The 27,640-nt window shown below is 35.2% G+C and overlaps 3 protein-coding genes and 1 long non-coding RNA gene across 10 annotated transcripts; 1 reads left to right on the top strand and 3 right to left on the bottom strand.

Annotated features, from left to right (window-relative positions):
* Positions 1–208: 208 nt before the first annotated feature.
* LOC107816905 (polyubiquitin 4) lies at positions 209–2,729 on the bottom strand. Its single transcript, XM_016642653.2, has 2 exons — positions 2,571–2,729; positions 209–1,516 (listed from the first exon to the last, which is right to left on the bottom strand). The coding sequence occupies exon 2, from the start codon at positions 1,514–1,516 to the stop codon at positions 368–370; it is 1,149 nt and encodes a 382-aa protein (XP_016498139.1). The 5' UTR covers positions 2,571–2,729; the 3' UTR covers positions 209–367.
* Positions 2,730–4,211: 1,482 nt separating this feature from the next.
* LOC107816906 (serine/threonine-protein kinase ATG1t-like) lies at positions 4,212–16,009 on the top strand. Of its 6 annotated transcripts, none has more exons than XM_075227638.1 (12): positions 4,212–4,531; positions 5,886–6,003; positions 6,106–6,164; positions 11,781–11,845; positions 11,936–12,029; positions 12,097–12,177; positions 12,255–12,366; positions 12,448–12,690; positions 13,219–13,637; positions 14,511–14,576; positions 14,884–15,048; positions 15,216–16,009. In XM_075227638.1, exons 1-8 carry the CDS (start codon positions 4,298–4,300, stop codon positions 12,531–12,533), a joined length of 849 nt encoding a protein of 282 aa, XP_075083739.1. In that variant the 5' UTR covers positions 4,212–4,297; the 3' UTR covers positions 12,534–12,690; positions 13,219–13,637; positions 14,511–14,576; positions 14,884–15,048; positions 15,216–16,009. The 6 variants fall into 6 exon arrangements, with proteins under 6 accessions (XP_075083739.1, XP_075083738.1, XP_075083737.1 ...); XM_075227637.1 differs by having other exon boundaries at positions 13,219–13,726; XM_075227636.1 differs by having other exon boundaries at positions 13,219–14,576.
* A 1,376-nt stretch (positions 16,010–17,385) lies between these two features.
* LOC142167898 (uncharacterized) lies at positions 17,386–21,174 on the bottom strand. The gene is made up of 3 exons (XR_012698138.1): positions 19,609–21,174; positions 18,509–18,557; positions 17,386–17,935 (listed from the first exon to the last, which is right to left on the bottom strand). It is a non-coding gene; the product is annotated as an uncharacterized LOC142167898 (long non-coding RNA).
* Positions 21,175–22,734: 1,560 nt separating this feature from the next.
* LOC107816907 (uncharacterized) lies at positions 22,735–24,824 on the bottom strand. Of its 2 annotated transcripts, none has more exons than XM_016642655.2 (2): positions 24,685–24,824; positions 22,735–24,131 (listed from the first exon to the last, which is right to left on the bottom strand). In XM_016642655.2, the coding sequence occupies exon 2, from the start codon at positions 24,010–24,012 to the stop codon at positions 22,969–22,971; it is 1,044 nt and encodes a 347-aa protein (XP_016498141.1). In that variant the 5' UTR covers positions 24,013–24,131; positions 24,685–24,824; the 3' UTR covers positions 22,735–22,968. The 2 variants fall into 2 exon arrangements, with proteins under 2 accessions (XP_016498141.1, XP_075084435.1); XM_075228334.1 differs by having other exon boundaries at positions 24,619–24,721.
* Positions 24,825–27,640: the final 2,816 nt, after the last annotated feature.

The following is a 27,640-nucleotide window of genomic DNA, read 5'->3' as shown; positions in this document are numbered from 1 at the left end:
TAAGTGCAGAAATTTTCACTGTTATATATAAGAATCAGCAAAATTTACCAAGCCACCACTATAACAATGTTTTTTCGCCAAAAGAGTGGATTATAAAAAATATCAGCTTGGTCACATTTTTTTCCTGAGGCGTCTACGTTCATCGTGAGATTTTTAGTGAAGTTCCCCAGGGCTTAGTATAACTGAGGAGTGAGGAGACCAAGACATATAAAGCCAAGTAGCGCCCAATCTTTATTAGCAGCGAAAACAACATAACAGAATCTGAGATGTCTTTTAACGGAAAACGGAGGAAACCTAAAGTTCTGAAACAAAACAAAGAAGCAACATTGACACAGCCATCATAAAAGCAGCATTAGCGCACATGAATTCAGAAGTCTCCACCACGGAGCCTGAGCACGAGATGAAGAGTAGACTCTTGCTGGATATTGTAGTCTGCAAGCGTGCGACCATCCTCAAGCTGCTTACCAGCAAAGATAAGCCTCTGCTGATCTGGTGGAATGCCTTCCTTATCCTGTATCTTTGCCTTCACATTGTCAATGGTATCTGAGCTCTCCACTTCCAAGGTGATTGTCTTCCCAGTCAATGTCTTCACAAAGATCTGCATCCCTCCCCTCAAACGCAAGACCAAATGGAGAGTCGACTCCTTCTGGATGTTATAGTCCGCAAGAGTCCTGCCGTCCTCCAGTTGTTTACCAGCAAAGATCAAACGCTGCTGGTCTGGCGGGATACCCTCCTTGTCTTGAATCTTTGCTTTGACATTGTCAATGGTATCAGAACTCTCAACCTCCAAAGTTATTGTCTTCCCAGTCAAAGTCTTGACAAAAATCTGCATGCCACCTCTAAGACGAAGAACAAGATGCAGGGTTGACTCTTTCTGAATGTTGTAATCTGCCAATGTCCTCCCGTCCTCAAGTTGCTTCCCGGCAAAGATCAGTCTCTGCTGGTCCGGAGGAATACCTTCCTTGTCTTGAATCTTTGCTTTTACATTGTCGATAGTATCTGAACTTTCAACTTCAAGGGTGATGGTCTTGCCGGTAAGTGTCTTGACAAAGATCTGCATACCGCCACGAAGGCGAAGGACAAGATGGAGGGTGGACTCCTTCTGGATGTTGTAATCAGCAAGAGTTCTACCATCTTCAAGTTGCTTGCCAGCAAAAATCAACCTTTGTTGATCAGGAGGAATACCCTCCTTGTCCTGGATCTTTGCCTTGACATTGTCAATGGTGTCTGAGCTCTCGACCTCAAGCGTAATAGTCTTTCCAGTCAGGGTTTTGACAAAGATTTGCATACCACCACGGAGACGGAGGACAAGATGGAGGGTAGACTCCTTTTGGATGTTGTAGTCAGCAAGAGTTCGGCCATCTTCAAGCTGTTTTCCAGCAAAGATCAGCCTCTGCTGATCAGGAGGAATGCCTTCCTTGTCTTGAATCTTAGCTTTGACATTGTCAATGGTGTCAGAACTCTCGACCTCAAGAGTAATGGTCTTTCCGGTGAGTGTCTTAACAAAGATCTGCATCTGAAATGTATTGAAGCACGCGACTTAATTTCAAATCAAGATCAAGCGAAAAAAAAAAAGGATGACAAAACTAGCAGCTCCCAAAGTCCCCCAAAAAAGTTCTACAAAGCCAAAAGTTAGGAGCTTATTGGTGATCAACATCATAGAAGCAAACTACCCGTATATAAACTATCATAACATTGAGATGACTCCTAAAAAAATTTAGTTTAGAATAAATGTCATCCAATGAAACAAATTGAAGGAGAAATAGAATCCATCTACCCAGATGCAGATATGAGAGAGTAACAAGTAAATCATAATTGATTAGAAACAGCAATAAAGGGAAAGCAGCATTCCAAAGACGGCTAAATGGCACTACCAAATAGCTAGCGGGAGACAAGAGATCAATCAAAGGAGGAAAATTCAATCACCCTTAATTTCTACAGCCATAAGTAACAAACTAAAAAAGAAGTTAATCATTCAATTTCTGGACTCCTTAAACAAAGTTAATTCCATCGAACAATCAATCATTCAAACAATTCAACGAAACCCTAAAAGCATAAAACCATAGCTATCAAATAGGCAAATAGGGAATCTACATAAAACAAACATTTAATTTCAGTTTTAAAAAAGAGGTCGAGTGAAGTAAATGCAGAAACACTTACAATTGGATAAATCGCAAATCAAATAGAATAGTTCAAAATCTACATAAATAGAACATAATTATTATATATTGCCCATGCAAGGATAAATAAATCCAAAAACCCAGAGATTAGTAAGGCCTCTTTTGCAAACAAATATCGATCGTTAAACTTGTAAAAAATTTAGGATCTAATTCAATTTGATTGAAAACAAAGGCTATAACATCAAAATAGTTTCACATACATACTATTGAACAGAAAAGGCATGTCTCGTCAATTAAAGATTGTTCTAAATTTGATTAATCGGGGGCAGATCTGCCGATCAACGTCAAAAAAAGGACAATTTTGTTCATATATTGACAAACTACACTAATTCGCGTAAGTTTAAACGTCTTCAACAAACGATTGAATTAATAGAAAGATCGATTATTTACCTTGAGAGGCTAAGCGAGAAGAGATGGAGAATGAGAGGGATAGTTCTCTTAGAGGATTAGAGCAGAGTATGATGAATTGGGATTAGGTCGAAAAGGGGATCTGTATTTATAAGAAGCGTTTGCCGTCGTAAAGCACTCGTGGCTAAGCGCTTACGCTATTTCTTCGGAATATCCTAGAAGACACGGTTAAGCAATTGATTACGTTTCTCCTCTTTTTCTCTTTTTTCTTTTTTTCCTTTTTTCTCTTTTTACAATAACAAACTTTAATGTGGACATGATTAGTTAACTTTTATTTTATCATATACTATCATATTAAAGTTACTAAGCTTCTGAATTTTAACTTAGAAATGAGATGTTGAAATAATAGTTTAAAGCAATATTTTAAAAGTTTTTTTTGGACGAGCGAGAGGCACTATTAAAAAATCTTGAGGCTCATGTGTAGGGTTTAGTTATGTGAGGTTTACGCTCTAAGTTCCCGACTATATGCTTTGAACACTCCTAATGTTCAACGCTCGAAGCTCTCCAACAATTCTTATGCAAATAACCGGTCGAAATCACTAATTAGTATTATTGACTCTCAAAATTATTTAACTCATGAATGATTAAAGTAATTTTTATCTATAGGAATATGAAATTATGAATAACTCAAATAACGAATCATAGTATTATATATTTACTAGTTTAGAATATCGTGGGGGTGAATATCATTTAAATATTTCTTTTCTTAAAATAAATACCAAAATTTATATCTTACTTGCTAGATCTTCGTGACTTAGTTCTACTCTGAAAATCATCATATATTTATTATTTTGCTATTTAAAAGTAATTTAGCATTTATTATTCACGAAGGAGTAACCTTGTAAATTATAATATTGACACAATTTATTGAGTATTTACTTTTAGGGATGTAAAATGTGTCGTTTGATAATATTTTTAAGAAATTATATTTTTTAATTATTTAAAAATTAAGATGTTATAGTTGATTTATATTTCATAGTAACTTTAAACGTACTATATTATTTATATTTGCAAAACATGCTAGATATTTTATTTTCTATGAGTGTTTTTAATTCTTTCTCGTTTTCATAAACTTTTAATGCATTTTTTATATTCTTGCCTATTATAATGTTATATTATTAATTTAAAAATTAAAATTTTTTAAGATCCCGCTCTTTAAAAAACACAGGTTTAAAGGTATATTTCAAGGAAAATATCAATTTTTGCTGAAATTTTTTTACTTTTTCTTTTCAAAAAAAATTTATGTCAAAACACAATTCTAATTCCATAAACTCTTTTTAAACTTGAATTTCAATTCTATATTTTTCTTTAAATAATTTTATGTTATGTTCACACTATTCTCTTATTTTTTATTGTGGCGGATCTTATCTACTGATTGTTGTTAGTGTTTTGCATCTATTCTTTGTTTCTTGTTGTCATTATTGTTATTGTTTTCTATTGATAATACTGATATATTATTTTTTATTTTATTTTTTTGAGCCGAGAGTCTATTAAAAATAATTTTTATATTCTCTGACGTAGGGCTAAGATATGCGTGCAATCTAACCTCCCGGCCCCTTTTGGATTTTAGTGGGTAGTTGTTTGATTTTACTTTAAATGATTTTGAAAACTGTTTGTGTGGATTTCAAAAAAAAAAAAAAAAGGCCAAAAAGCATCGGCACCTCTTCTAAAAAATTTCCCAAAGACAGAATAAACACACACAGAATACAATGGAAGCTGATCACCGGACGGTCGGGGAGTACACGCTGACGTGTAGGCTCGGCGGAGGCTCGTTGTCGACGGTGTGGAAAGCGGAGCACCGTACAAACGGAAAAGTGGTGGCGTTGAAGCAAATCAACCTCCTCAACCTCACTCGCCAACTCAAAAATTGCTTGGACTGTGAACTCACCTTCTTGTTTTCTGTTAATCACCCTAACATCATTCGCCTTTTCGATATCTTTCAGGTTTGTGCTATCTTTATTTTTTATATCTATAATTGAGTATTCTTATTTTTTATATCTATAATTGAGTATTCCAAATAGCTTTATGATTTTCTACACAATTTTAATGGAATTGGATTGAAGTAACATTTTATGTGAATAAAATTGTTAGCCCCAGGGCTTTGGTTCAACTGCAAATGAGTACAGCTATGTGTAGGCGTACTTCACAAGTTTGAATTTTGGTGGTGAATCAAGTCTGGTATTTATGTGGAGAAGGGTAAAGGGGTCGCTCATTGTTCACGGAATTTCCAGATGGAAACAACTGATTTCTCATTTATCAAAAAAAAAAAACTTTTATAGTAATTGAACAATTGTCAACTTTATAATTCTGACAAATTGAGCAAGCTCAAGCTTTGATATTTGGGTAGCAAGGGGTTAACGGCTAAGAACAATTTCGACTGAGAAATTTCACTGGATCCATTAGAATTCTGTTTCTTTTATGATCTTTTAATGAGCAATAGTGGATGCCTCACTTGCCTGGATGGGTAATATTTGTGAAAAAAAGAGATAAACCCTGACCAAAAATGGTGGTCTTTCTCCATCTCTCTTCTAATTTAGAAAGATGCTTTCCGCAAAGAGCACCATTCTGGAAGGCGTTAATAGGAAAGTGGAAAGGTTAAATTGGGTGCATAATATCCAAGATATGATTGGTCAGAAGGAAAAACTTTTATATTTTCTACTTTCTTTTGTGCGTCATTATCTACTCTGAGCAAGTGATTTCAGCTGTAAATTATAGCATCATAGCTTTTAGTCATAAGATGATGTAGTGCATCACAATTTATGTACTAGATATAGTAAAAGCTGTGAGTTCTAGTGGGTTGCTCTAGTGGTGAGCACCCTCCACTTTCAACCAAGAGGTTGTGAGTTCGAGTCACCCCAAGAGTAAGGTGGTGAGTTCTTGGAGTGAGGGAGCCGAGGGTCTATTGGAAACAGTCTCTCTACCCCAGGGTACCCCAGGGTAGGGGTAAGGTCTGCGTATACACTACCCTCCCCGGACCCCACTAGTGGGATTATACTGGGTTGTTGTTGTTGTTGTTGTATACAGTAAAAGCTGTGACCCTAAAGAATTTATTCGCTGGGTTTTGGATGGTGTAGCTTTGAAGTTCTTCTTCACATGCATCAGTGTATGGCTTGTCAATGCCCATTTGCCTTAAAAAGCTTAACTTGCAAAAGTTTATACTCATTAGGCAGAAGGTGTAGTTTTATCTTTGTTTAAGTTTCATGTTTCAGACCTAAAGATCCAATCATAGCCATCCGAAAATCTAGTGATGTGCATCTCCCTCAGTTCTTAATTTGAGACAATTGATCTATCCCTCAGGCTGAAAACTGTATTTTCCTTGTCTTGGAGTTTTGTGCTGGAGGAGATCTGGCTTCTTATATCCGAAATCATGGCAGAGTTCGAGAATGTGTAGCTATAAAGTTTATGAAACAGATTGGTAAATTTTCTTTCAGAACCTTGTTCTGCTAATTTTTCTTATACCAAGATGTCCTTTCTCAAATCTTGTATAACTGATGCCATTTTGATTGCAATACTGTAGGAGCTGGTCTAGAGGTACTAAGCTCACACCGAATAATCCACCGTGACTTGAAGCCAGAGGTATAAGCTTTTGTGTCTTCATAAACAAAACACATTTCAATATGCACATTCTAGTTTAGCTGGGCAGCAAAGCTTTTGTTAGGCTGGTCTTGTGACAAAACCTAAGGACCATTGCTAAGAAGCATGATTAATAATTGTGAACATGCATAAAATAAACAAAATTTTAAAATGCTAAAACAGGAAGTGTTATCAACTAATCTGAAGAACACCTAGGAGTAGAAGTATACTCAAATTGTTTTTCACCCAAGACACATTTATACATCTTTGATTCGATCTGCTATTTCAATATATCATTATGCAATTTTGCGTATTACTTAGAGATTAGCTAGTTGCACGTGGAGGTGGATGAAATCTGATGCTTCAATCATTTTTCCAAATGAACCAAGCTTATTTTAGGTAACTGAATAGTTTTTGAAACTGGTAACATGTTTCATATATATTTTCCACTCCAGTGATTGTGCTGATGAATAGATACAAAAAAAAAAAAGAAGATATCCCCCTACACAAAAACTCACAGGGAATCTATGACTTCAAGTATGGATTCACAATCATCTACGGAGCTCTCTACACCAAAAAAGGAAAAGTAACATACAATTCAATTTTATCCTTTGGATGGAATTACTTGTATCCTCAAAACATCTAAAGTTTCTTTCCTTCCAATCTGTCCACCAAATGCATGCTGGAATCAGGTTGCTGAATAGTTTTAGCTTTTTCTTTTCACCTTTTTTGCACCAAGTTATTTGTCTGAAATGTGGTTTTTTTCCAACAAGCATTCCAAACTCCTATTAATGTCTTGAGCTGATATTCAGAGCCCTTTCGTCGCCTTGAGCTGAATGTTTATGATGCACATGTAATTTAGAAATGCTAGGTGTACTTCAGGTTTGGAAATTGAAGGGGGAAAACGTGTAACCTAGGGAAAGGTCTTGAGAAGGGGAATGAAGTTTGAGAGATAAAATTGGGGCCTAATTCTTGAGAGACGGTGAAGAACGAGGAAGCATGAAAATGCATAAAGTCGAAAAAATTGTGTCAAAAGGAGAAGTAGAAATGGTAATAGATATCTACGAGTAGAAATGAAGAAGGTTTACTGACATAGAACCTACAAAATTTAGTACAACCGCATAATAAATCTACAAGTCGGTTGCATGACTCACAAGTAGGGGTGACAAGTGGGCCGGACCCGGTCCTAAGTGGGCTTTGCGGGCCCGGTCCTAAGTGGGCTTCGCGGGCCCGGTCCTAAGTGGGCCGGTCCTATGCGGTCCGGTCCTAAACGGTCCCGGGCTTCGCGGGCTTATTGCTGGAACCGGCTCGGGACCGGGACCACAAACTAACGGTCCCGGGTTAAGCGAGCCGGTCCCGGGCCTAAACGGGCCCAACAAAAACTTTGTATTTTTAATTTTTTTTTTTATAGAAGTTAGAGAAAAAAATAGTAATAAAGATATATAAGCTATATTCGATTTATATACTATATATACATCTTAAAATATATATATACTATATTATATATACATAGTATACATCTTAAAATATACTATATATACATCTTAAGATATACTATATATATATATATAGTATAGTATAGTAGATCTTAAGATATATATATATATCTTAAGATATATATAGTATATCTTAAGATGTATACTATCGAATATGACTTATAAACTATGTATATATATTATAGTATATATATAGTATATTATAGTATATATATACATCTTAAGATATATATATATATATATATATATATATACTATATATATATATATATATAATATATATACATCTTACTATATATAAGCTATATTCGATTTATATACTATATATACATCTTAAGATATACTATATATACATGTATATCTACTATATATATATCTAGTATACTATGTATATATAGTATATCTTAAGATGTATATATAGTATATCGAATAGTATATATAGTATATCTTAAGATGTATATATAGTATATCAAATATAGTTTATATATATTAAGTTGTATATATAGTATATATATACTATACTATACTATAGTATATAAGCCGTATTCGATAGTATATATATAGGCTTATATATATATGTATATCGAATATAGCTTATATATCTTATGAGATGTATATATAGTATAGACTATAGTATAGTATAAATATAAGCTTATATATATATACTATACTATACTATATTATACTATATGTATAGCTTAAGATATATAAAAAGACAAAAATATTGTAAAGAGATATTCAAATCAATGCGTTATATTTTTATTATAGCATTAAAAATCATGGCAATATCTTTCTTAGTCTTCCTCCCCCTATGGAATGAGCACAACAAGGTGCTAATACCACCATTGAGAAGAAAAAGAAACTAATCAAGATGTGCCAAAATACAAGTTACATATTAATTTATATGGTATCTCTTACAAATTTTATAAATCTTTCAAGGTCCGGAGGAATTTCCGTTGGTGGTGGCGGAAATGAAGCTTGCTCATCACCGCTTCCAGGCGAAGCATCATCCTCCGCAAGTTCAGCTAGCATTTCTTCGTAAGCTTCGTCTACCTCTGGTTGTGATTCAGCAAGTCCAAAATTTCTTCTTTCCGAACGGATCCAATCTCTGAAAAGTACTGATTTTTTCAAGCTCTCCCTCATAGACGCTCTATTATCACCGAGTTGAAGTCTTGCTTGACTGAAAGCGCTCTCTGATGCCACTGTTGAAGCTTGAATAGTTAAAATATCTCGGGCCATCCTTGAAAGAATCGGAAAGTGTTTTTCTTTGTCCTTCTACCATTCCAAAATATTAAAGGAGCCGTCGGGATTCACTTCCTCAATTCTCTGTGACAAATAAACTTCAAGCTCATTTAGTTGTGAAAAATCACTAGTACTAGAACCTTGAGAATCCCTGAACCCTGCCCAAGCACTAAGTGCTCTTACTCCCGCAGTTCTTTTAGATGATTGAGAACTAGAAGAAGAAGGAGTTCGAATATTTGGTCTAGCATGATCTAATGCAACTTGATAAGCATTATAAATAGTTTGAACATTTATTTTAATTGAGCCTATTACGTTCGGAAGTTTAGACAACTCCTCATCTTCAAGTGCTAAACCATTATAAACAGTTTCATACCAAAATTGAGGACCTCCTAATTTCATAGTAGGATTTAACAATGCAGCAATACCATAAATAGGGGGAATAGGATTTAACAACTTTTTTCTCATGGAATCAATAGCAAGTTGATAAATTTCCCCACCCTCTGAAAAATGATCAAACAAATTTGCAAGTTCTGCAATATAAACTAAACAGTTAGAAATAGTAGGATAATATTTCCCAGAAAATTCATTTGTAGCAATATGGAATTTTTCTAAAAAATCTACAAGCATTTTAACATTAGCCCAATCCGCATTTGTAAGGTGCTCATCATCATCACTTACATGAGCATTAAACGTTGAGTTTATGGGGTTTCTATATTCATATGCAATAACTAAACTTTCATACATGTAATTCCATCTAGTTGGACAAGGTTTAGGAACCTTTCTTTCTCTTAGGCCAAATTCATCGCATCTTTTAAAATATTCTCTAAGTCTACTTCTACGGTTTGAATAAAAAAGCCAATTAAGAGCTATTTTAACTTTTTCAATTTAAACATTTAAAATTCGCATACCATCACCCACAATTAAATGGTAAATATGACAAATACATCTAACATGAAAAATATTACTAAATACAGGACTTAGTATAGTGGTAAGCAAGGCTACAGCATTTGTGTTACTAGTAGCATTATCCATTGAAACTGACATTATTTTATCACTAATGCAAAAATATCTACAAATATCCGCAATCGTGCTAGAAATAAACTGCCCTGTGTGACGTGAATTAATTATTCTATAAGCAATAATGCGCTTTTGCATTATCCAATGCTCATCAATCCAATGACTGGTAACAGTAAGGTAATCACAGTCATTACCACTTCTACCAATATCAGTTGTAATAGCAAGACGACAATTTATATGAGTAAATAAATAGCGCAAATATTGTTCATATTCATGTTTATATTTATAAATATCACTCTTTACGGTTGTGCGAGGAAAACCTTTATAAGTAGGATTATAAATTTTTCTAATATAATGCACAAAGTGGGGGTTAGAAGGAAAACTATAGGGTAAGCACATAACAGTGACCATTTTTGCCAATTCTTCCCGATCTTTTTTTGGATCATAATATAAAATATCACCGGTAACAGTGTTAATTCCCGGTTGAAATTGATTTGACCCGGTACTAAGGTCAGCCTGACTAGGTGCACTTGTCCCCTCAGCCAAAGCTATCATACGAAAATATCTAGCTTTATCTTGAGGGTGTAGCAATATGTGTCTAGTCAAACTTCCCGTCCCCCCGACTTCCAACATATTGAAAAACTAACTCTTTGCCACAAGTTTTACACTTAGCCCTATTTTTTTCTTTTAGTTGAGTAAAAAATTGCCAAACAAGAGATGTTTCTGCCCGTTTAGGAGGTTGTCTAGAAAAAGTAGGGGCACTAATAGGAGGGTCAGACGGGGGATCATCTAGATTATTATTAGTTGGGTTAACTTTAGGGAGCAGGACTAGTGGGTGTATCATCATCCGGTTGCGTTTCATCAAAATCTATTTCTTCATCATCATTTTCATCAATAGTTGGATTACCATAAAGAGCATTCATATATTCATGGTTTAATTGTTCACCGGGTGCAATATTATGGAAAAATTGACTCTCGGTAAATTGTAATAAACTATTATCGCTATCAAGAATAGGAGGTGTAGGACGGGTAACATGTTTGGGTCGGGGAGCCGGGGGAAGTGGAGGAGGAACATATTGGCCCCTAGATTCACCACTCTTCGATTTTCCCTTATTTTTACTAAACATATTTTTTAAGGAATAAGCCATCTTAATTAATCAAGCAAAGTAAATAAAACAAACAAAATTATAATATTAAAACTTAAGAGTTGGAACGAGTTTACCGAATTGACGAACAACTTGTTGGAAATTGATTATCGTTGAAGACTTCAATTCACCAACTTCACAATTGTTTCACAAATTGTAACAATAAAGTAAGCAATAGTAGCAATTATAGAAGTAAATTAGAGAGAGATTGTGATAGATTGATGATTTTGTAAGAAAAAATAAAATAATGATGGGGTATTTATAGTTGAAAATAGGGAAAAAGTGTAATTATAAAAAGTTTGGGATTAAAACAAAGTTGAGGGGTTAAATGGCCATTTCATAAATAGCCAACGGCTATTTTTGACAGCCCAACGGTTTTTTTTATAAAAAAAAATAGCCGTTGGGCCCGCTAAGGGACCGGGCCGGTCCCGGGCCCTGGCGGGCCCAAATAATAGGACCGGCCCACGAGACCGGACCAAACGGTCCTGACTCGTTTAGCCGTTTGGCCCGCGGTCCCGGGCCTGGACCGGCCCACTTGCCAGCCTTACTCACAAGTCCTCCCTACCTGGTAATCTATTTGTTTTTGCAAGTTTTATCGTCATTTTTCTTTTATTGAATTTTGTTCACTTTTGAATACTTATAATCAAAATTCAATGTTCATCTCATTTATTTATTTTTGTGTCTGAGAATGTTCTAATTTTAGTTCATTTCTGGTTCAGAACATTCTCTTATCTAGCTTGGAGAATGACCCGATTCTTAAGATTGCTGATTTTGGTCTCTCAAGGTAAAGAAACTTGATATGGAGTTCTGAAACAGGGAAGCTAAAATGCCTGGCATCATTAACTATCTCTTTATCTTTTTATTCTTGGAGCAGAATGTTAAATCCGGACGACTTTGCAGAAACGGTTTGTGGTTCCCCTTTTTACATGGCTCCAGAAATTCTTCAATTTCAAAAATATGATGCGAAGGTAAGAAACTAGTTAATACAACTATATTACACAGAGGAGTCAAGCTGACACCTATTCTTCTGAATAGGTTGATATGTGGAGTCTTGGTGCAATTCTGTTTGAACTACTTAATGGTTACCCTCCTTTCCACGGTAGGACTAGTGTTCAGGTAACAACATTTTCTTCAATGAAAGGCCACCCTCTGTTTGTTAGTGCACTTATCAATTATTTATGTTTTTAATATAGATACTACAGAATATCAAGGCGTCTCTGTGTCTTCCTTTCTCTGAGCTGATTATTCCTCAGTTGCACCCTGATTGTGTTGACTTATGCTCGAGACTATTGTCTATCGACCCAGGTCTGCAGATTCCTGTAATCAATATCATTTGTATTGCCTTCCTACTTCGTTTAAGTTTGATAGATCTCCCTATATCTGCAGAGAAGCGGATCTCTTTTAAAGAGTTTTGTCGGCATCGCTTGTTGAAGATAGGCGAAGCGGGGGATGAAAGCTTCTGTTTGAAGTAAAAACATTCGGAATCTTGCTAGGCAGAAGGATCAATATGATTATCACTGTTTATACTTGGATTCCACTTTTCCTTTGTCAACTTGATGAGTTCGGCGTCTTTTTCCTGCTGATTACTCTAGGCTATTCACTAGTCTATCAGTTTCAAATCATGTAAAGGTGTCATTCTCAGAAATCAACTTAATACTCTTCTGCTTCAATTATTTGTAAACCGTCATATGCAACCTGCATCATTGTACATCATAGTTCTCTTTCACAGATGATTAAGTCGGGTTTTACATTCTAATAACTAGCTTCGGTGGCATTGATTCCTAAACTACCTAAACTCACCTGCATCAAATCTTTCATCTTTGGCCATACAAGGACAAATAAATGATTCTCCAAAATGTTCAAATTGATCATGTGGAATTGAGGAAATTCCTTCAGTAGTACTAGCATCAGTATCATTTGTCTCCAAAATAATGTATACTCCTCTCCTGCCTCAAAATTCTGTATCATTCCTTGCCATCTGAGTAAAGGACAAATAACTGGTTTGCACAAATTCAAATTGATCAAATGGAGTTAATGAAATTCCTTCACATCTTTGGCAGCTGTTGTTTGCTGACACATTTAAAGAGGTTGGTACACAAGTCCCCTTATACAATATGAAACTTGTTCTTCCATTATTTTTCTCCAAAATTTAAAAAGGGTTGCTTGTCTTTAAGAAGGTTGGCTACATCTCGACTTGGAATGCAGCAGAAAAGTTATCTTTCTGGATGCTGAGCACGAAAACTGAACATCTTGAAGCCTTGTGTACTTCAATTCTGGCTAGGGGATCATGGGGTGAGCTAGAGGAGTGCTTTTAATATCTTTTTTCTGCTTATTGACTTATATTATTCCTTGAAGACTCTGATCAGATGAATCCTACCCCGATACTACCACTTGTGGGCCTCTGTTGGACACTGCTATGTACTAAGAGACAGAAGTTAGTCTACCAAATGAGTGGAAGTAACTTCTTTTATCATATGGTTCCCATCTCTTCATCATTAGACAGTTTCTCCATGAGTGTAAAGGGTTCAAGGTGCTAGGGAAATCAATTCCGAGGAACCGATGCCAACCTGTTAAAGGTATTTATTATCTTCTAAAACTCTCAACAGTTACAAATTGCACAGGGACATCTTCATGGCTAGCTGGATGATATCGTAGTCTTAAAAAGGTCAGTATTCCAATAATATTATGAATAACTTTGTTTGCAATTTGGAATAAACTGGTAATTGTAACCAAAACAAAGAAGTGAGTGCAAGCAAAAATAATTGATTTCTAGGAAAATAGATGCTGCAGAAGGTTCAACCTTACCTGTAAGCCAACTAACTTTTCCTCGTCTTGAAGATACTAAGTGCCTTTTTACATGTCCTGCCACATTTGCAGGGAGAACTTACTAACATCTATCTAATGCAGTTCTTTTCCTCAATCCATTTCCCATTGACCTTATTATTATGTATCTATAGGAAAAGGATTGCTGCATTTGCAAGATGAGAAAGACAAAACTGTACAAGCAGTATTGACAAAAGAAAATAATAGCTTGAATTTTGCTAGTGTAACAATATGTAGCGTTATCCTTCATCCAATTTGTTTGCACATTAGATTCCTAATTCTTCTGTTATTCAATGAGAAATTCTACTTCAATACTAACAAGTGACGTGTACTGAAGTAGTTTTGCATTGCCCTAGTGGTCTGCTAATTCATCTCCGTTTTGTGACCGTTCTAGCGGTTGTACTTTATCCTACGTTGTGCTGTCAAACATGGCCAATTGGAGTAGAATCTGTAACTATATGATAATGTTTTTATTCTATATCTGGATTCTAGTCTCTAGTTTTATATGCCCCACAACCACAAATTTGGTAGCATAAGAAAAGGGCAGTTAAACTGAAGCTAGAACTTCAGAAAAGCTTCATGAGTTTCCTTATATTCTTTTTCTTTTTTCCTGTTTTTTCTTTTAGCTAACAAGATGACTGACAAGGCAACTAAGACGGAACGAGGACTAAGAAGGATATATCTCTTTCATGGTGAGAAACAAACACAACAAATTGATAGAGAAAAAACTGATGAAGATAGAAAAATCTAACAGGTCATTGGTAGAAGAAACTCTTAGCTTCTCCCTAAAAGATTTCCTAGTTGGCTTGTTTAGATGACCCTTCTTCTAAAATGACTTGATGTGAAACAATCACTTAAACTTTTTAAATGTTAGTGACTGGAAGTTGTTTCAGAAAATTTAACAAGAAGTTGATTAGTTGTTACCTGATTAGCTTTAGTTGTGTCATTTAACATGTTTTCAAAGATAGGGGCCATTTGGTTTGTTTTGTTTGGCTGCAGTGGCTCGAACATGCGTTTTTATTATGACACGTGTCACTGACGTGCCCTACGTGGACGATGATGAATGCAAAAGATGATTCATTTTGCTGAGCTAGAGAAAAAAGGGCTCTATGATACAAAAGGGTGAACAATGAGAGTATTTTTGTTGCCAATTTTTGAGTGAAGGTAAAGTTAAGTGAACTCAATAGTTTAGTGGCAAATTTAGACTTTTTCACAAAAAGTAATTCAAGTAGTCTTGTTTTATCGATAGCTGCAAAAGTTAAGCAATACTCCATTTTCCGTCCTTCTAACTTGGCTAATTTATTGTTATTTCCATGTCTGGATGCTTACAGCTGTGATTTCTGCTGTTGAAGTTGGAGTTCAACAACAACCTCCAATATATCCTTTGGTTCCACTCTTACAGAGTTCTTGGCAATGTCCTTCTGGCCTTTATGCCTTTGGTCTCTACCCAAAGGGGCATTTCAAGTTGGTATGGCTAGCCACCATACCTGAGAAGGGTGTCATCTGATGATCCTCCAGTCATCTTGACGCATACCTTGGAACTAGGAGTGGCAAACGGTTGGGTCAGGTCGGATATGGTTCGAGTCGAGAATGGGTAATGAAAAAACGGATAAATTATCCGACCCAACTCATATTTAATACGGATAAAAAATGAGTTAACCGGCGGATAATATGGGTAATCCTTGACTTATTGCATATGACCATTTTTGGGAGAATTTTTAGTCTCCCTAACTTGACTAACCTCCAATTTGAGGCTTTACAAATGTAAAAGTTAGACCCATTGGTTATCCATTTTTTAAATGGATAATATGGTTCTTATTCATATTTGACCCGTTTTTAAATAGTTCATTATCCAACCCATTTTTTAGTTGATAATATGGGTGGTTAACTGTTTTCTTTTAAGTATTTTGCCACCTACTTGGAACCATTAGAAGGTGCCGTAGACTTCCCATTTCTAGCGTCTCCAGTCTTTTCTCAGGTTTTGTGTATGCCAAGTGAAAGAGTTTCTAAGTACTATATGTCAGTTGCCTAGGGACAGGTATCTTGTTATGCATTAGCATGTTTTAAGGATATTGGTGCTATCTTGTGTGAATAAAAGTTTCTTATCAAAGTAGTTAAATGTTGAATTCTTTTGTTGTATACATTTTAACCATTTAGTGCTAAAAATCTTCATTCTTACACTTTTTGCTTTGTACTGAAATAGGGGAAAGAAGAGGGGAAAAAGAGAAGGGAAAATTTAATGGAATATGTATAATGGAGAAATTAATATAAAGGAGGGGATTTGAAGGACATAAAAAATAAAACAATTTATATCTTATTTGGTTAAAGGAAGTAAATAATATAGTAGGAAAGAATATCATTCTTTTTAACAACGCGAGGAAAGTTACGAGTTGCAGTATAAGATTGCCTTTTTCTTTCAAACTTCCTCTAGATATTGGTCGTGCCTTAATAAAATACATTTCATTTCTCCAATCCAGCCCCCAACACCCACCCCCTCTTTTGTTTTTGATGATGGTGTTTGTGTCAGTTTGGGTGCAACTCGACTAATCTACCTGCAGCTTGTTACAACTCACAAGCAGATGTGTTGGTAAACCGGACATTGTAGCTAGGACTCGAACCTAGGATCTCCAGATTGTTACTCTAATTCGTCAATTACTCAATCATCCCTTTCTTTTGCAAACTAAACAAGGAAGCTCTTATCACATTCTTTTCATTTTCACTTTCATTCCCAAAAAATTTATGATAACTTCGGTTATAGTTAAAGGAAGAAATTGAAAAAACTAATGCAGTGTGCTTGAAAACTATCTATGTGAGTTTGTGACATCTTTCATTATGTGTAATCTTGGATATAATAAAAGATAGGCTAGGATCCTCTCTGTTTCTGGAATAAGCACATGTAGATGAATGTTTCTATGCAAAAAATAGTTCTACCAACATATGTCATTATTATTAAACCAGATAGCAGTGTGTCAAAAAATTGCATCCATTATCGATCACTTACCTGGATATTCGAGCCAACAACATGCCATGCTTAGATAAGATTCTTAAGAAGTTGAAGAGTTGAGTTTGCATTTGGGAATCTTAGCTCTCAGAAGAGCCCTTGTACTACAAAAGGAACTATTAAGGCAAAGTGAAAAGCATTTTACATTTAGGAGGTAGTATGGTGCCTCCCATACCTATGCATTTGAGCTTAAGTGATGAACAGTCAAATACAATACCTATCTACCACCAATAATGGTTTCATATCTATTTGCGTTTACGGCCACGGAATTTAACAAATAACCTGTATTATGAAACTTTTACAACAATGACAACAACAACAATAAACCCAATGTAATCCCACAAGTGAGGTCTGGGGAGGGTAGTGTGTATTCAAACCTTACCCCTACCTTGTGAAGGTAAAGAAACGGTTTCTGATATACCCTTGGCTTAAAGACAGATAAAAAAGGAAGCAGTAACAATAACCGCACCAAAAGAAACAACATGAACCTTTTGAGAGCACAGGCATTTTGTGATATGTCACAGTAATTTAGATTTTATTCTCCAGATTTTAGGGTCAATCTGGGGCAAAAGAAACAAATTTTTTGTGCCCCTTTCTTCAGTTTGGATGAAACCTTAAGATGAATGGAACCTAGAGTGTAGGAAAGAACTCAAAGTCACAACACAAAATCAAATTGTACAAGCACAAGAAATTCCTATATTTCTACATAATCGAGAAAGACAGCCAATGTCTTCGACACTGGTACGAGCAGGTGCCTTTCAATTCACCAATCACTGTTGGCAGTCTAAGCACAGGAAAAAAGGTAGGGCATTAGCTGTGTCCTTTTAATGGTCAGGCAAACTTTGGGGCAGTGAGCAAAGTATGTTTCTCATTTACCAAACTAAACAGGGCATACCTGAGTACAGCCAAACAATTCCAATACTTCCAATGACAAGCAGTTATCACTAATCAATCCCAGGGCTTCATTTGTCAAGTTGCAGCACCAAGACAAATCCAGACTAATCAAATTTTTGAGCATTTGGATAGTGACATTGCAGTGTTGTGTGAAACCTGTAAAAATCATATAAAGACATTGAAAAACTTTGATTCCTTTACTTTTTAGTCTGGCAATAATTCATTGACCTTTTTTTATTATCAAATTTCCATGTACCCAGATAAACATGAAGAGAAAACAAGAGGCCTAGAAGTGAAAACAAAGAAAATCTGCATGTTCAGATAACAAATCCAAGGTTTGAATAGTTGATATATCTAAGCAAAAGTTCAGAACATCCATAAGCAATAACTTCTTGATCAAAAAGTTATCCCTTGTGGAACAAACAATACTTGAAAAGCAAAAGTGGATAGTAAAATCATTAGAGCCTCTTCTATCTCTCTAATGGATTAAAATGTTGATCTAAGGTGAATTTAGCAGGCTTAATCGAGAATTCTAAGTCCAGTGTGTAATGCTGGTGATTTGTTAGACATCAAGGCGTAAAGTAGCAGCTACCAACTAGAATTCAGCAAACACGAAGCACAATCAGAACCCATAACAAATTTTCCTAGGACCACACAAACACAATAAGAAAAATGTGATGAACATTACATGCGGTCAAATACCTTACTGACAAAATTGAGAGACAATACCTTCAAAGACTCCCCACTGGTTTCAACATAAGCAGCAACAGCTTCATCACTGCCATTGATAAAGATTAAGAGTAAGCTTATGCCACTTTCAATTTTACTATTTATGAGTATAAGGAATTCAGAACATACTATAGAAAAGGATAGCTCTTTTTCACTTTTTGAAGAATGCATACTTATAATATCCTATATGAAGCTTGAAACCACTATTCTAAGACTTCAAACAGAACACTTACTTTGTCGTTTTTTCAAGAATGCTACTGAGAGGATCCTATATGTGGCTTGAAACCACTATTTGACTATTATAAGCCTTCGAGCATGGAAGACAACTCAGGAATCATATGAGAGTAAATACATACAAAGCCCAAAAAGTTGAAAAAACAGACACAACTGCAAAATCATTTCCCTGCCCATTCCTATTCTTCGTCTGATATTTCCTTTTCTCCGGTTTTTTAAAAAATTAACAGATGAAGCTAAGGAGTAGGTGAAATGGCGTGTGCCAACTACAAAGAGCTAAGATCTCATGTAGACATACTCAAATACATGTCCATGCAAAGATGGAAAGGGTACATACATGCTCGATAAAGGTAGAAATTTCATCAAAGGAGCTAAGTGTGAACCATGTCAAATCCAGCTCATATAATCTGACAGAATGAGACGCTCCTTATATATACAAATTACAATGTGCCGTATGCACCCACTCCTATAAGCATAAAGACTATTATATCTCCGCAAATTGGATATGCTAATTTTACTTACAAAATAAAAGTAAAATACAAAAAAAAAATGTATGCACTATCTACCTAGATGATTCTGGGCAGCCAACCACTCCCCCAAAAGGAATATGAGAATGAAATTTGAAACATCTTTTCAATATTCAAAGTGAAGAATCATTTATGCGAAGAAACAACCTTCCTTTGTAGCAACGTATGGTGATATTCTTTGACAAATTTTCTCTTAAGGCATAAGCAACCGACATTGAAGAAAAGAGTAAAAAGCAATAGAAAATGATGATAAATATTGCAAGTAAAAGATTATGGCTAAGGGCGCTGCATATGCTACATTTAGAAAGCATTATGTATTGAATGATATATTTTGAAAACCTGAAAGCATTGTGACAGCGTTTTAGCTTGTCAACTGTTCTACAACCAGTGGCAAGATGTCCGATTGCAGAGTCTGTCAATATACGCAAGTTGCTCAGGTCAATAGCGCGTAATCCAGGACAGCTTTGTGCAATCTCTTTCAGAGAACAGTCAGTCAATCAATGAAAAAGAGAAGGTAATCGTGCAAACTTGTTTAAAAGCCATAAAGCCAGATCTCTACATTTCAGCCACGAATCATTAGTTGGTGAAAGACCCACAATTAAAAATGCAAACACAACATAATACAAGCAGTATACAAGCAGCTAAAGCACTGATCACCCAGCAATCAGCATGCGTATAACCCCAACAATGGCCATGTCAGAATGAGCTCAAACAAAAACCTTTTAACACGCAATATTAGAATTGAAAGATAACAAGTTTAAGGTCTCATCATCAAGGTGTTGAATAAGTTGCAGCTCCAGTCACATACCATATCCAAATCATTGCAAAAGCAGCTAAAGCATTGATTACCATCTTTATAACTTGATTGATCCTTGCAAGGGTACATCAACCTGTCTTAACCAATACATAGGAACACCAGATAGACTAGTGGAAGGCAACAATACAATGAAATTACAAAGACTACAAAATGTATGCATCGTCTGATGATATAAGATATGGCACTTCTATGACCTTGGGCACCATCTTCTGACAAAATCTCACTTTGCAAACAGAAATCCCATCACTAATCTGAACTGCCTAAAGTCAAGATGATTACCTCACCGGAAGAAATTATTAATGAACAAAGATCAAAGATGAAGAGACCGTTGCAGTACATATCACCCAATCAGAAGAGAATTTGTGGTAGACTCTTATTTATGTATTTTGCTGTCAACTTAAGCAGATACACAGCAGATTCTTTCGGAAGATTATCAGTTGAATACTTGCCAGGAAGCAACAAATCTAGGTTACTGGATAGAAAGTAAAGAAAGTGCTGAACCCTAAGCAAGAGTTAATTTACCAGGTATGGAATTTCAGTCCAAATACACCATCTAATTGGCCAAAAGTTCCAATGAACAATTGAAAGAACTTCTGGTATATTGCCTTTGTGTTGCAACCGTTTGATGGCTGCTAAAATGGCAAACAAGGTGTTATTTGGCATGATCCGAAAACCAAGTTTATCTAAGAGATAAGGATTTTGTTATTCCAATAAAGGTAAAAGATAATGACTATCTTCATGTTTTTTACATTTCTTATTTCTCTCCGCCTATATAAATTTGAATACGGCAACTTGCTAACAGAGAAGATTGCAATTCTGCATCAACATAAAATACAACAAAGCAACAATTACCTGGACCTTCTTGCTAGTGTGACAATGCAGGAAGCGATCACTAACTGTAAATTGCATGTTCTCTCTATCAATGTTTTTCACTTGTTTCTACATTAAATTTTGATTCAGTAACAGCTATTCACATGAAATTTTTTACCTTTTAACTACTATTTCTATAACTTGCAGTCCTACAGAAAATTCTGTGGCATTTTGGACTTCCATCACTCTTGGAATGCGTCTCTATCAATGTAAAGCTAGAAGTGCAACTTGATCAACCTCATCTGATATGAGAATATTGCCCAATACGTATAGCCATATATCTATAAAGAGATCCAAGGATCTGATGAATCTCAATTTTTTGATAAGGTGATTCATCTTACTACTTTTGCGTCAGTTCCATAATCCAAAGTAGCAATTCATGTCATGTGATATGTATGATCATGTCTATCCTACATCAAAGAGGATATCGGATCCATGAGGAACGCTTACCCTAAACAATATGTTGTCTCAGAAAATCACAGTTCACACATTCTTCTAACATTTTCACATGATAAGCTGCATGGTAACTATAGGTCTATAACACAAGTATAACAGTTCCAAAAGTCAGAACCTACAATTATCAAAGGAAGCATATAACCCAGGAAATGAGGATCGGCAAACACTTGTGCATGTATACCCTAAGAAATTAGGAAAATCAATCCAGTAACCGGAGAAACCATTAGACCCCCTATATCTGGAGAACATGATAAGCTGGACTTCTGCTATCAACGTCCCTGAATAAGGTTACCAATTAGCTTTTACATACGACGAAAATGTCACAATAATGTGTAGTATGACCTCTTTCATTTCAAAACTGACATATTATTTCTTTAGTCAGTAAAGTTTGAAAGAGAGTGAAGAACATAACAAAAGTATGAGCATTCCAGAAGTGAAAGAACTGTGGACAGATGTTGTCCACCTTGTACAGAACAGCACTTTAAGTTTAAGGCAAGCTAGCCAAAAATGTTCCAGCAAGAGGCACCTTGTATGATGACTTGATACAAAATTCATTCATGTGTCCAGTCAACACTATCTCCCTTTTTCTCCTCTTAGTGGGACAAAATCAATATATGATAGCAACTCAAAGCTGCGTACTGCCTGAGAAACCAAATCAGAGACTTCCTAAAATGATACTATATAAACAAATAAACCTTTGTACAGAAAAACAGTCATAACGGTATAAGATCCAACTATAACAAAACATGTCAAGGTTACTAAGCAATAATAACATCTGAATTGTTTGTTTACCGCCAAATCATAAATTTCCCCTAACGCATAAAGAATCGCCAGAATAAAAAGGAAATAATGGTGGTTTAATTTACCATTATATGATTTGGCATCAGGTCGGTAAAGAGTTACAATGAGTACATTTCATGCTGCTCGGCCAATGACTTCCCTAAGTACAAAAGTTTATGATATGAACTGTGATTGAGGATCAAGATGGTTCTCCGAGTGGAATCTTGAGGACAATAATGCCTTCATGCAGAAATATCCATTCAAAGTTTCAATCATCAGTTTATCATTCACATTTATATTGATGAATGTTATGGCTTTACCCATTATTTTTCTAGTTTCTTTTCTTCTTCAGGATAAGCTATCTTTTTTCTAGTATTTATGTCTCCTTTTTTTTTTGGGTGGGGTGGGGGAGGGGGAGAATTGGAATGAGGATGCAGGACTTTTTCAGTACAAGACCACACCAAAAATGGGAGTTGGAGTGACGGTGCAGGATTTTCTCAATATACGAACACACGAAATAACTAACTTTCACAAAGCCAGCATGCAAGTAATACCCACTTAATCTTTATTCATACAAGAAAAACCATTAGGATGGACCATTACCAACATAATACAACAGAAACCCAGACAAATGCTTCAGTCTGTCTACCAAAATTTTGTCGCAGAGTGATAACATATTGATAAGAGAGTACCATAAAGGTCTAGACCTTTGAGAAACCTATCTTGCTAAACCATTTGAAACTTCATAAAAAAACTGCTCAACTCGCAATAGCTTTCTAGCCAGTAATCATTGTTCCAGCCCCTTCATCAGTGAGAATCTCAAGGAGTAAGGAATGTTGCAGCCTTCCATCAATAATACTTGCAGTCGTCACCCCTTGAGCCAAAGACCTGACGCAACAACTCACCTTAGGGATCATCCCACCAGCAACCTTGCCATCATCAGTCATCTTCTTCACTCCTTTTATGTCAATCTGCTTCACCAAACTCCCTGGATCATTACGGTCCTCCAGAATTCCCGCCACATCTGTCAGCAAGATTAGCTTTTCAGCTCCAAGAGCTGCTGCTAACTCACCTGCTGCCGTGTCTGCATTGATATTGTAGGATTGACCCGTCTTGTCAGCTGCAACAGAGGCGATCACTGGGATATGGTAATTGTCAATGAGCGGCCGCAGTACACTAGGGTCCACACTAGCAATGTCCCCAACAAAACCTAATTGATCAGCGTTGGGGGAGGGACGTGCAGTTAGCAGGTGGCCATCTATTCCTGATAACCCCACTGCAGTTGCCCCAGCCTTGTTAATCAAGGAAACCAAATGTTTGTTGACTTTACCCACCAAGACCATCGAGACAATCTCCATGGTCGAGGCATCAGTAACACGAAGGCCATTCAAAAAGTTGGGTTTGATTCCCAATTTACCAAGCCATTGGTTGATTTCAGGACCGCCACCATGAACAAAGACAATGCGCATACCGACACAGGAAAGAAGGACAAGATCAGCAATAACAGAGGCCTGAAGAGCCTCAGATTTCATGGCAGCCCCTCCATATTTCACTACAATGGTCTTTCCCCGAAATTTCTGAATAAACGGTAATGCTTCCGAAAGGATTTTCACTCGGGTGGCTGCAGGGAAAGGTTGGATTTCAGGTGCAACAATCGACTCCAAGGAAGTCTTAAGACATGAGGCCTGTAAAGGGTTGCTAATAGTTATTCTATTGGATTTGATGAGTGGAACAGATTTTTGAAAAATGAGACTGTTGGGATCTGGAAAATTGGAGGCTTTTGAGATTGGGGAAGAAAGTGGGAGGGTTTTAGCATACATCCTCTAATTCCTTATACTTCCTCTCCCTTTCTTCTATTATATGTAATTTGCTGGGGAATGTGACACTATAAGTTCCTAATACTATTTGTTTAATTAATGGGGTCAAAGCATCAAGAGATCTGCAATCAAAACAAGCCATTTATTAGCATTTGAACCTCAAAAGAGTGTGTGTGTGTGTGTGTGTGTGTGTGTGTGTGTGTGTGTGAGAGAGAGAGAGAGAGAGAGAGAGAGAGAGAGAGAGAGATTAAATAAAAAGTATCTTTGCAAGATCAGCACAATTGAGAAAACCCAAAACATAATTGGAAAGGAATAAATCAGATTAGATAAATAAGCTAATCAAAACAAGCCATTGGTTAGCATTTGAACCTCAAAAGTATCTCATACAAAAAAAATCAGCACAATTGAGGGGGAAAAAACCCCCAAAACATAATTGGATAGAAATCATTCAAATTAGATAAATAAGCTAATCGATTTACATAACAACTTGCCAACGAACATCCAATAGATTCATCAATAAAAGCAACATTTATTTAGTTAAAATCTTGACATTAAAACTCTAATTGGCATATCATCAAACAGGTACTAGAAGTAGAATAAGAGACATACATGGCGATTCAGAAAATACCCAAAATCAAAGGGCATAGAGAAAAGAAAAGAAAAGGGTCAACATACCAGGCGACTCTGTGTGTGTGTGTTTTCAGGGGGGCGCTACCAACAGAAGCTTTAGGCAGAACTAAATCTCCGCGTCACAGATTATATGGCAATAAATAATGTATCTTTTCTTTTGGGTCTGAATAAATAATACGTATATTATCAACAGTGTAGTAGGTGGACACGTGAAATATTCCACTAAATGTAAAACTTTTAAGCCCAACAATTGCATTGCAATTCTAATAAACACAAGAAAAGAAAAGAAAAAAGAGAAATGAAATTAATGTGTTTGAAAAGACAAAAATGAACAAAATATTTGTTAAGCAACACTTCTATGTTAGCTGGTCAAGCACCTCCTTTACCTAATTGAGGTTGAAGGTTCGAGAAGGAGATAACTGAAATTCTAGACATTTGTAATCCTATTAGTTTTAGGATATAATACTACAAGTTAGAAATCTTACATGATTATTTTTAGAAATCTTATTAGTATAATTAATTTAGAACATAGACATATAATACTACATGTTAGCATGTAAACCTAATACCTTTAGGAACACGTTAGGTTTTCTATTAGTATAATTACTTTCGGGATAGAGACATATTTTTAGTCATGTAATCCTAATACTTTTAGGATATACTTATTAAAAATTCCTATTACTAATTTAATTTGAAAACATATTATAATGTGCTATTACTAATTTAATTTGAGAATGTATTATGTTATCCAAATTTATTTACAAAAAGGAGAGCATATATTATTATAAAAGCACGGATACAATATTGATAGACCAAAATAGTCCTAAAATATTAAATAGAAGAACTCATAGGAAAGAACATAACTAAAATAACATAATATTTTGGACTACAAGACCTTCTATGTTAATTTTTAAATATTTAATATTTTAAAATTAATATTTTTTGTCTATTAAATTCTTATTAAAAATATGTAGGAAGGTTTAATAAAATCAATTTCATAAGAATCTCCCATATTGACAGTACATTACCACTCCATAATATCCAATACCAAGAGAAAATAAAAGCAATATTAAATGGATTGCATAAAGCGTTGAAATTGAGAAAAAATATCCCCATAATATATTTTTATATTAATATTTAAACTATTTTCCTACTCAAATAATATAATTCTTAATCAATCTTTTGTGTAATATTGAAAAATATACCCAATTATTAAACAACAACTAAGACAATATTTAAAAATATAAATGTGTGAGAAATAGAAAGAAAAATGGTTGTTAAGAGTCAATACCACTGATGATTCTGCAAACATAAAGATCTAAAAGTGGAATGTCAGATCGATCTTTTTACTCTTTGAAAAGAAAATTTATGGTGGATAAAATTATAATTAAGATTAAATCTTCAAAATAAGAGATGAACTAATATTAAGAATCTGAATCAACATAAAATAAATTATTTTTTGTGTTAAGACCAAATAATTAAATCTTTCAATTAATTATTTAGCAAAAGAATCCAATTTTATTTTATTTTAAATTTATTATATGAGTTAAATTATTTTTCAAGTTAAGAAAAATCTTAGGGTACATAAATTTATTCCATAAAAAGGGTGTTAGAGATTGAAAAAAATTAGAAGACAAAGTAAAAAAATGTTATTATAGTATTGAGAATCAAACGGACATATAAGTGTATGTTGAATCACAATTAAAACTAAATCCTAAACAAGAACAAACTTTCAAGACTATATTATAAAGAGTCAACTCTTATAGCGAGATTATCCTTTGTAGATAACTCCGGCGGAATCGAAGTAATATTTCTATATCATGCATTACTTGCAAATGTCAAATCAAGAGGCATGATACTATTAGCAATAATAACAAATAAATTTGATATACCTCTTCAAACAACTGAAATAACCATCATAAATATATCAAAGTAGAGCAACAATGCAAAATTTATAAAAAAAAATTAAAAAAATTTTGATAATATGGGATGAAGCGCTTATGGCCCTAGAGATATATTGAATAATACCAGTATACCATTTGGTGAAAAACTAATGGCTTGGAAGATGATTTATGTCAAGTACTATCAATAGTTTTAAAATCGACGAAAGTAGAGACAGTAAAAACTAGCTTGCCAAAATTATACTTATTGGCCTCAAATGAAAATTCAGTACTTAGTAACTGTCACGACCCGAAATTTTCCACCGACGGGACCGTGATGTCGCCTAACATTTCACTTGTTACGCAAGCCAACGCTAGAAAATCGTTAAACCAATTCCTTATTTCCATTCAGTAAATAGCAATGATTAACTAAGATGAAGTATAAGAGGTGCGAAATTTTATAAAAGTGTATTAATTACTACCACCCAGATCTGGAATCACGATTCACGAAAATTCTAGAATTTACTACAAGTAATAGTCTGAAAAAAATACAATTGTCTGAATGAAAGAAAACAACAGTGACATAAAAGGTAGACGGGGACTTCAAGGTCAGTGAACGCCGACAGATCTACCTTGAGTCTCCGGACAACGGACCAATAGAAAAATCTCGATCAACCTGAGCCGGTATCAAAGTCTGCACAGAAAGTGCAGAGCGCAGCATCAGTACAACTGACCCCATGTACTAGTAAGTGTCGAGCCTAACCTCGGCGAAGTAGTGACGAGGATAGGACAAGACACTCACATATAACCTGAACAGTATAATCATGCTAGTGGCAACAACAGTAAATAAAAAAATAACGCAGAAATAATGGGAAGAGAACATACAGTGGGGGAATACAACATAAAAAGTGAGAATAATGAAAAGACAGAATTAAACCGAAAATTCTTAAACGAATTGAGCAATTAAAATAGCAAGTAAAACTGCACGGCATCACCCTTCGTGCTTTTACTCTCAACCTCACCAAATAAATAAATAGAACGGCACGGCATCACCCTTCGTGCATTAAACCTCTCATAATATACACGGCATCACCCTTCGTGCTTTAAACCTCTCATAATAT

This window comes from Nicotiana tabacum, chromosome 13, assembly GCF_000715075.1.
Source record: "Nicotiana tabacum cultivar K326 chromosome 13, ASM71507v2, whole genome shotgun sequence".
Classification (NCBI taxonomy): Eukaryota; Viridiplantae; Streptophyta; class Magnoliopsida; order Solanales; family Solanaceae; genus Nicotiana; species Nicotiana tabacum.
The sequence above is the reverse complement of the archived record's forward strand: the minus strand, read 5'-3'. Positions and strand labels throughout refer to the sequence as shown.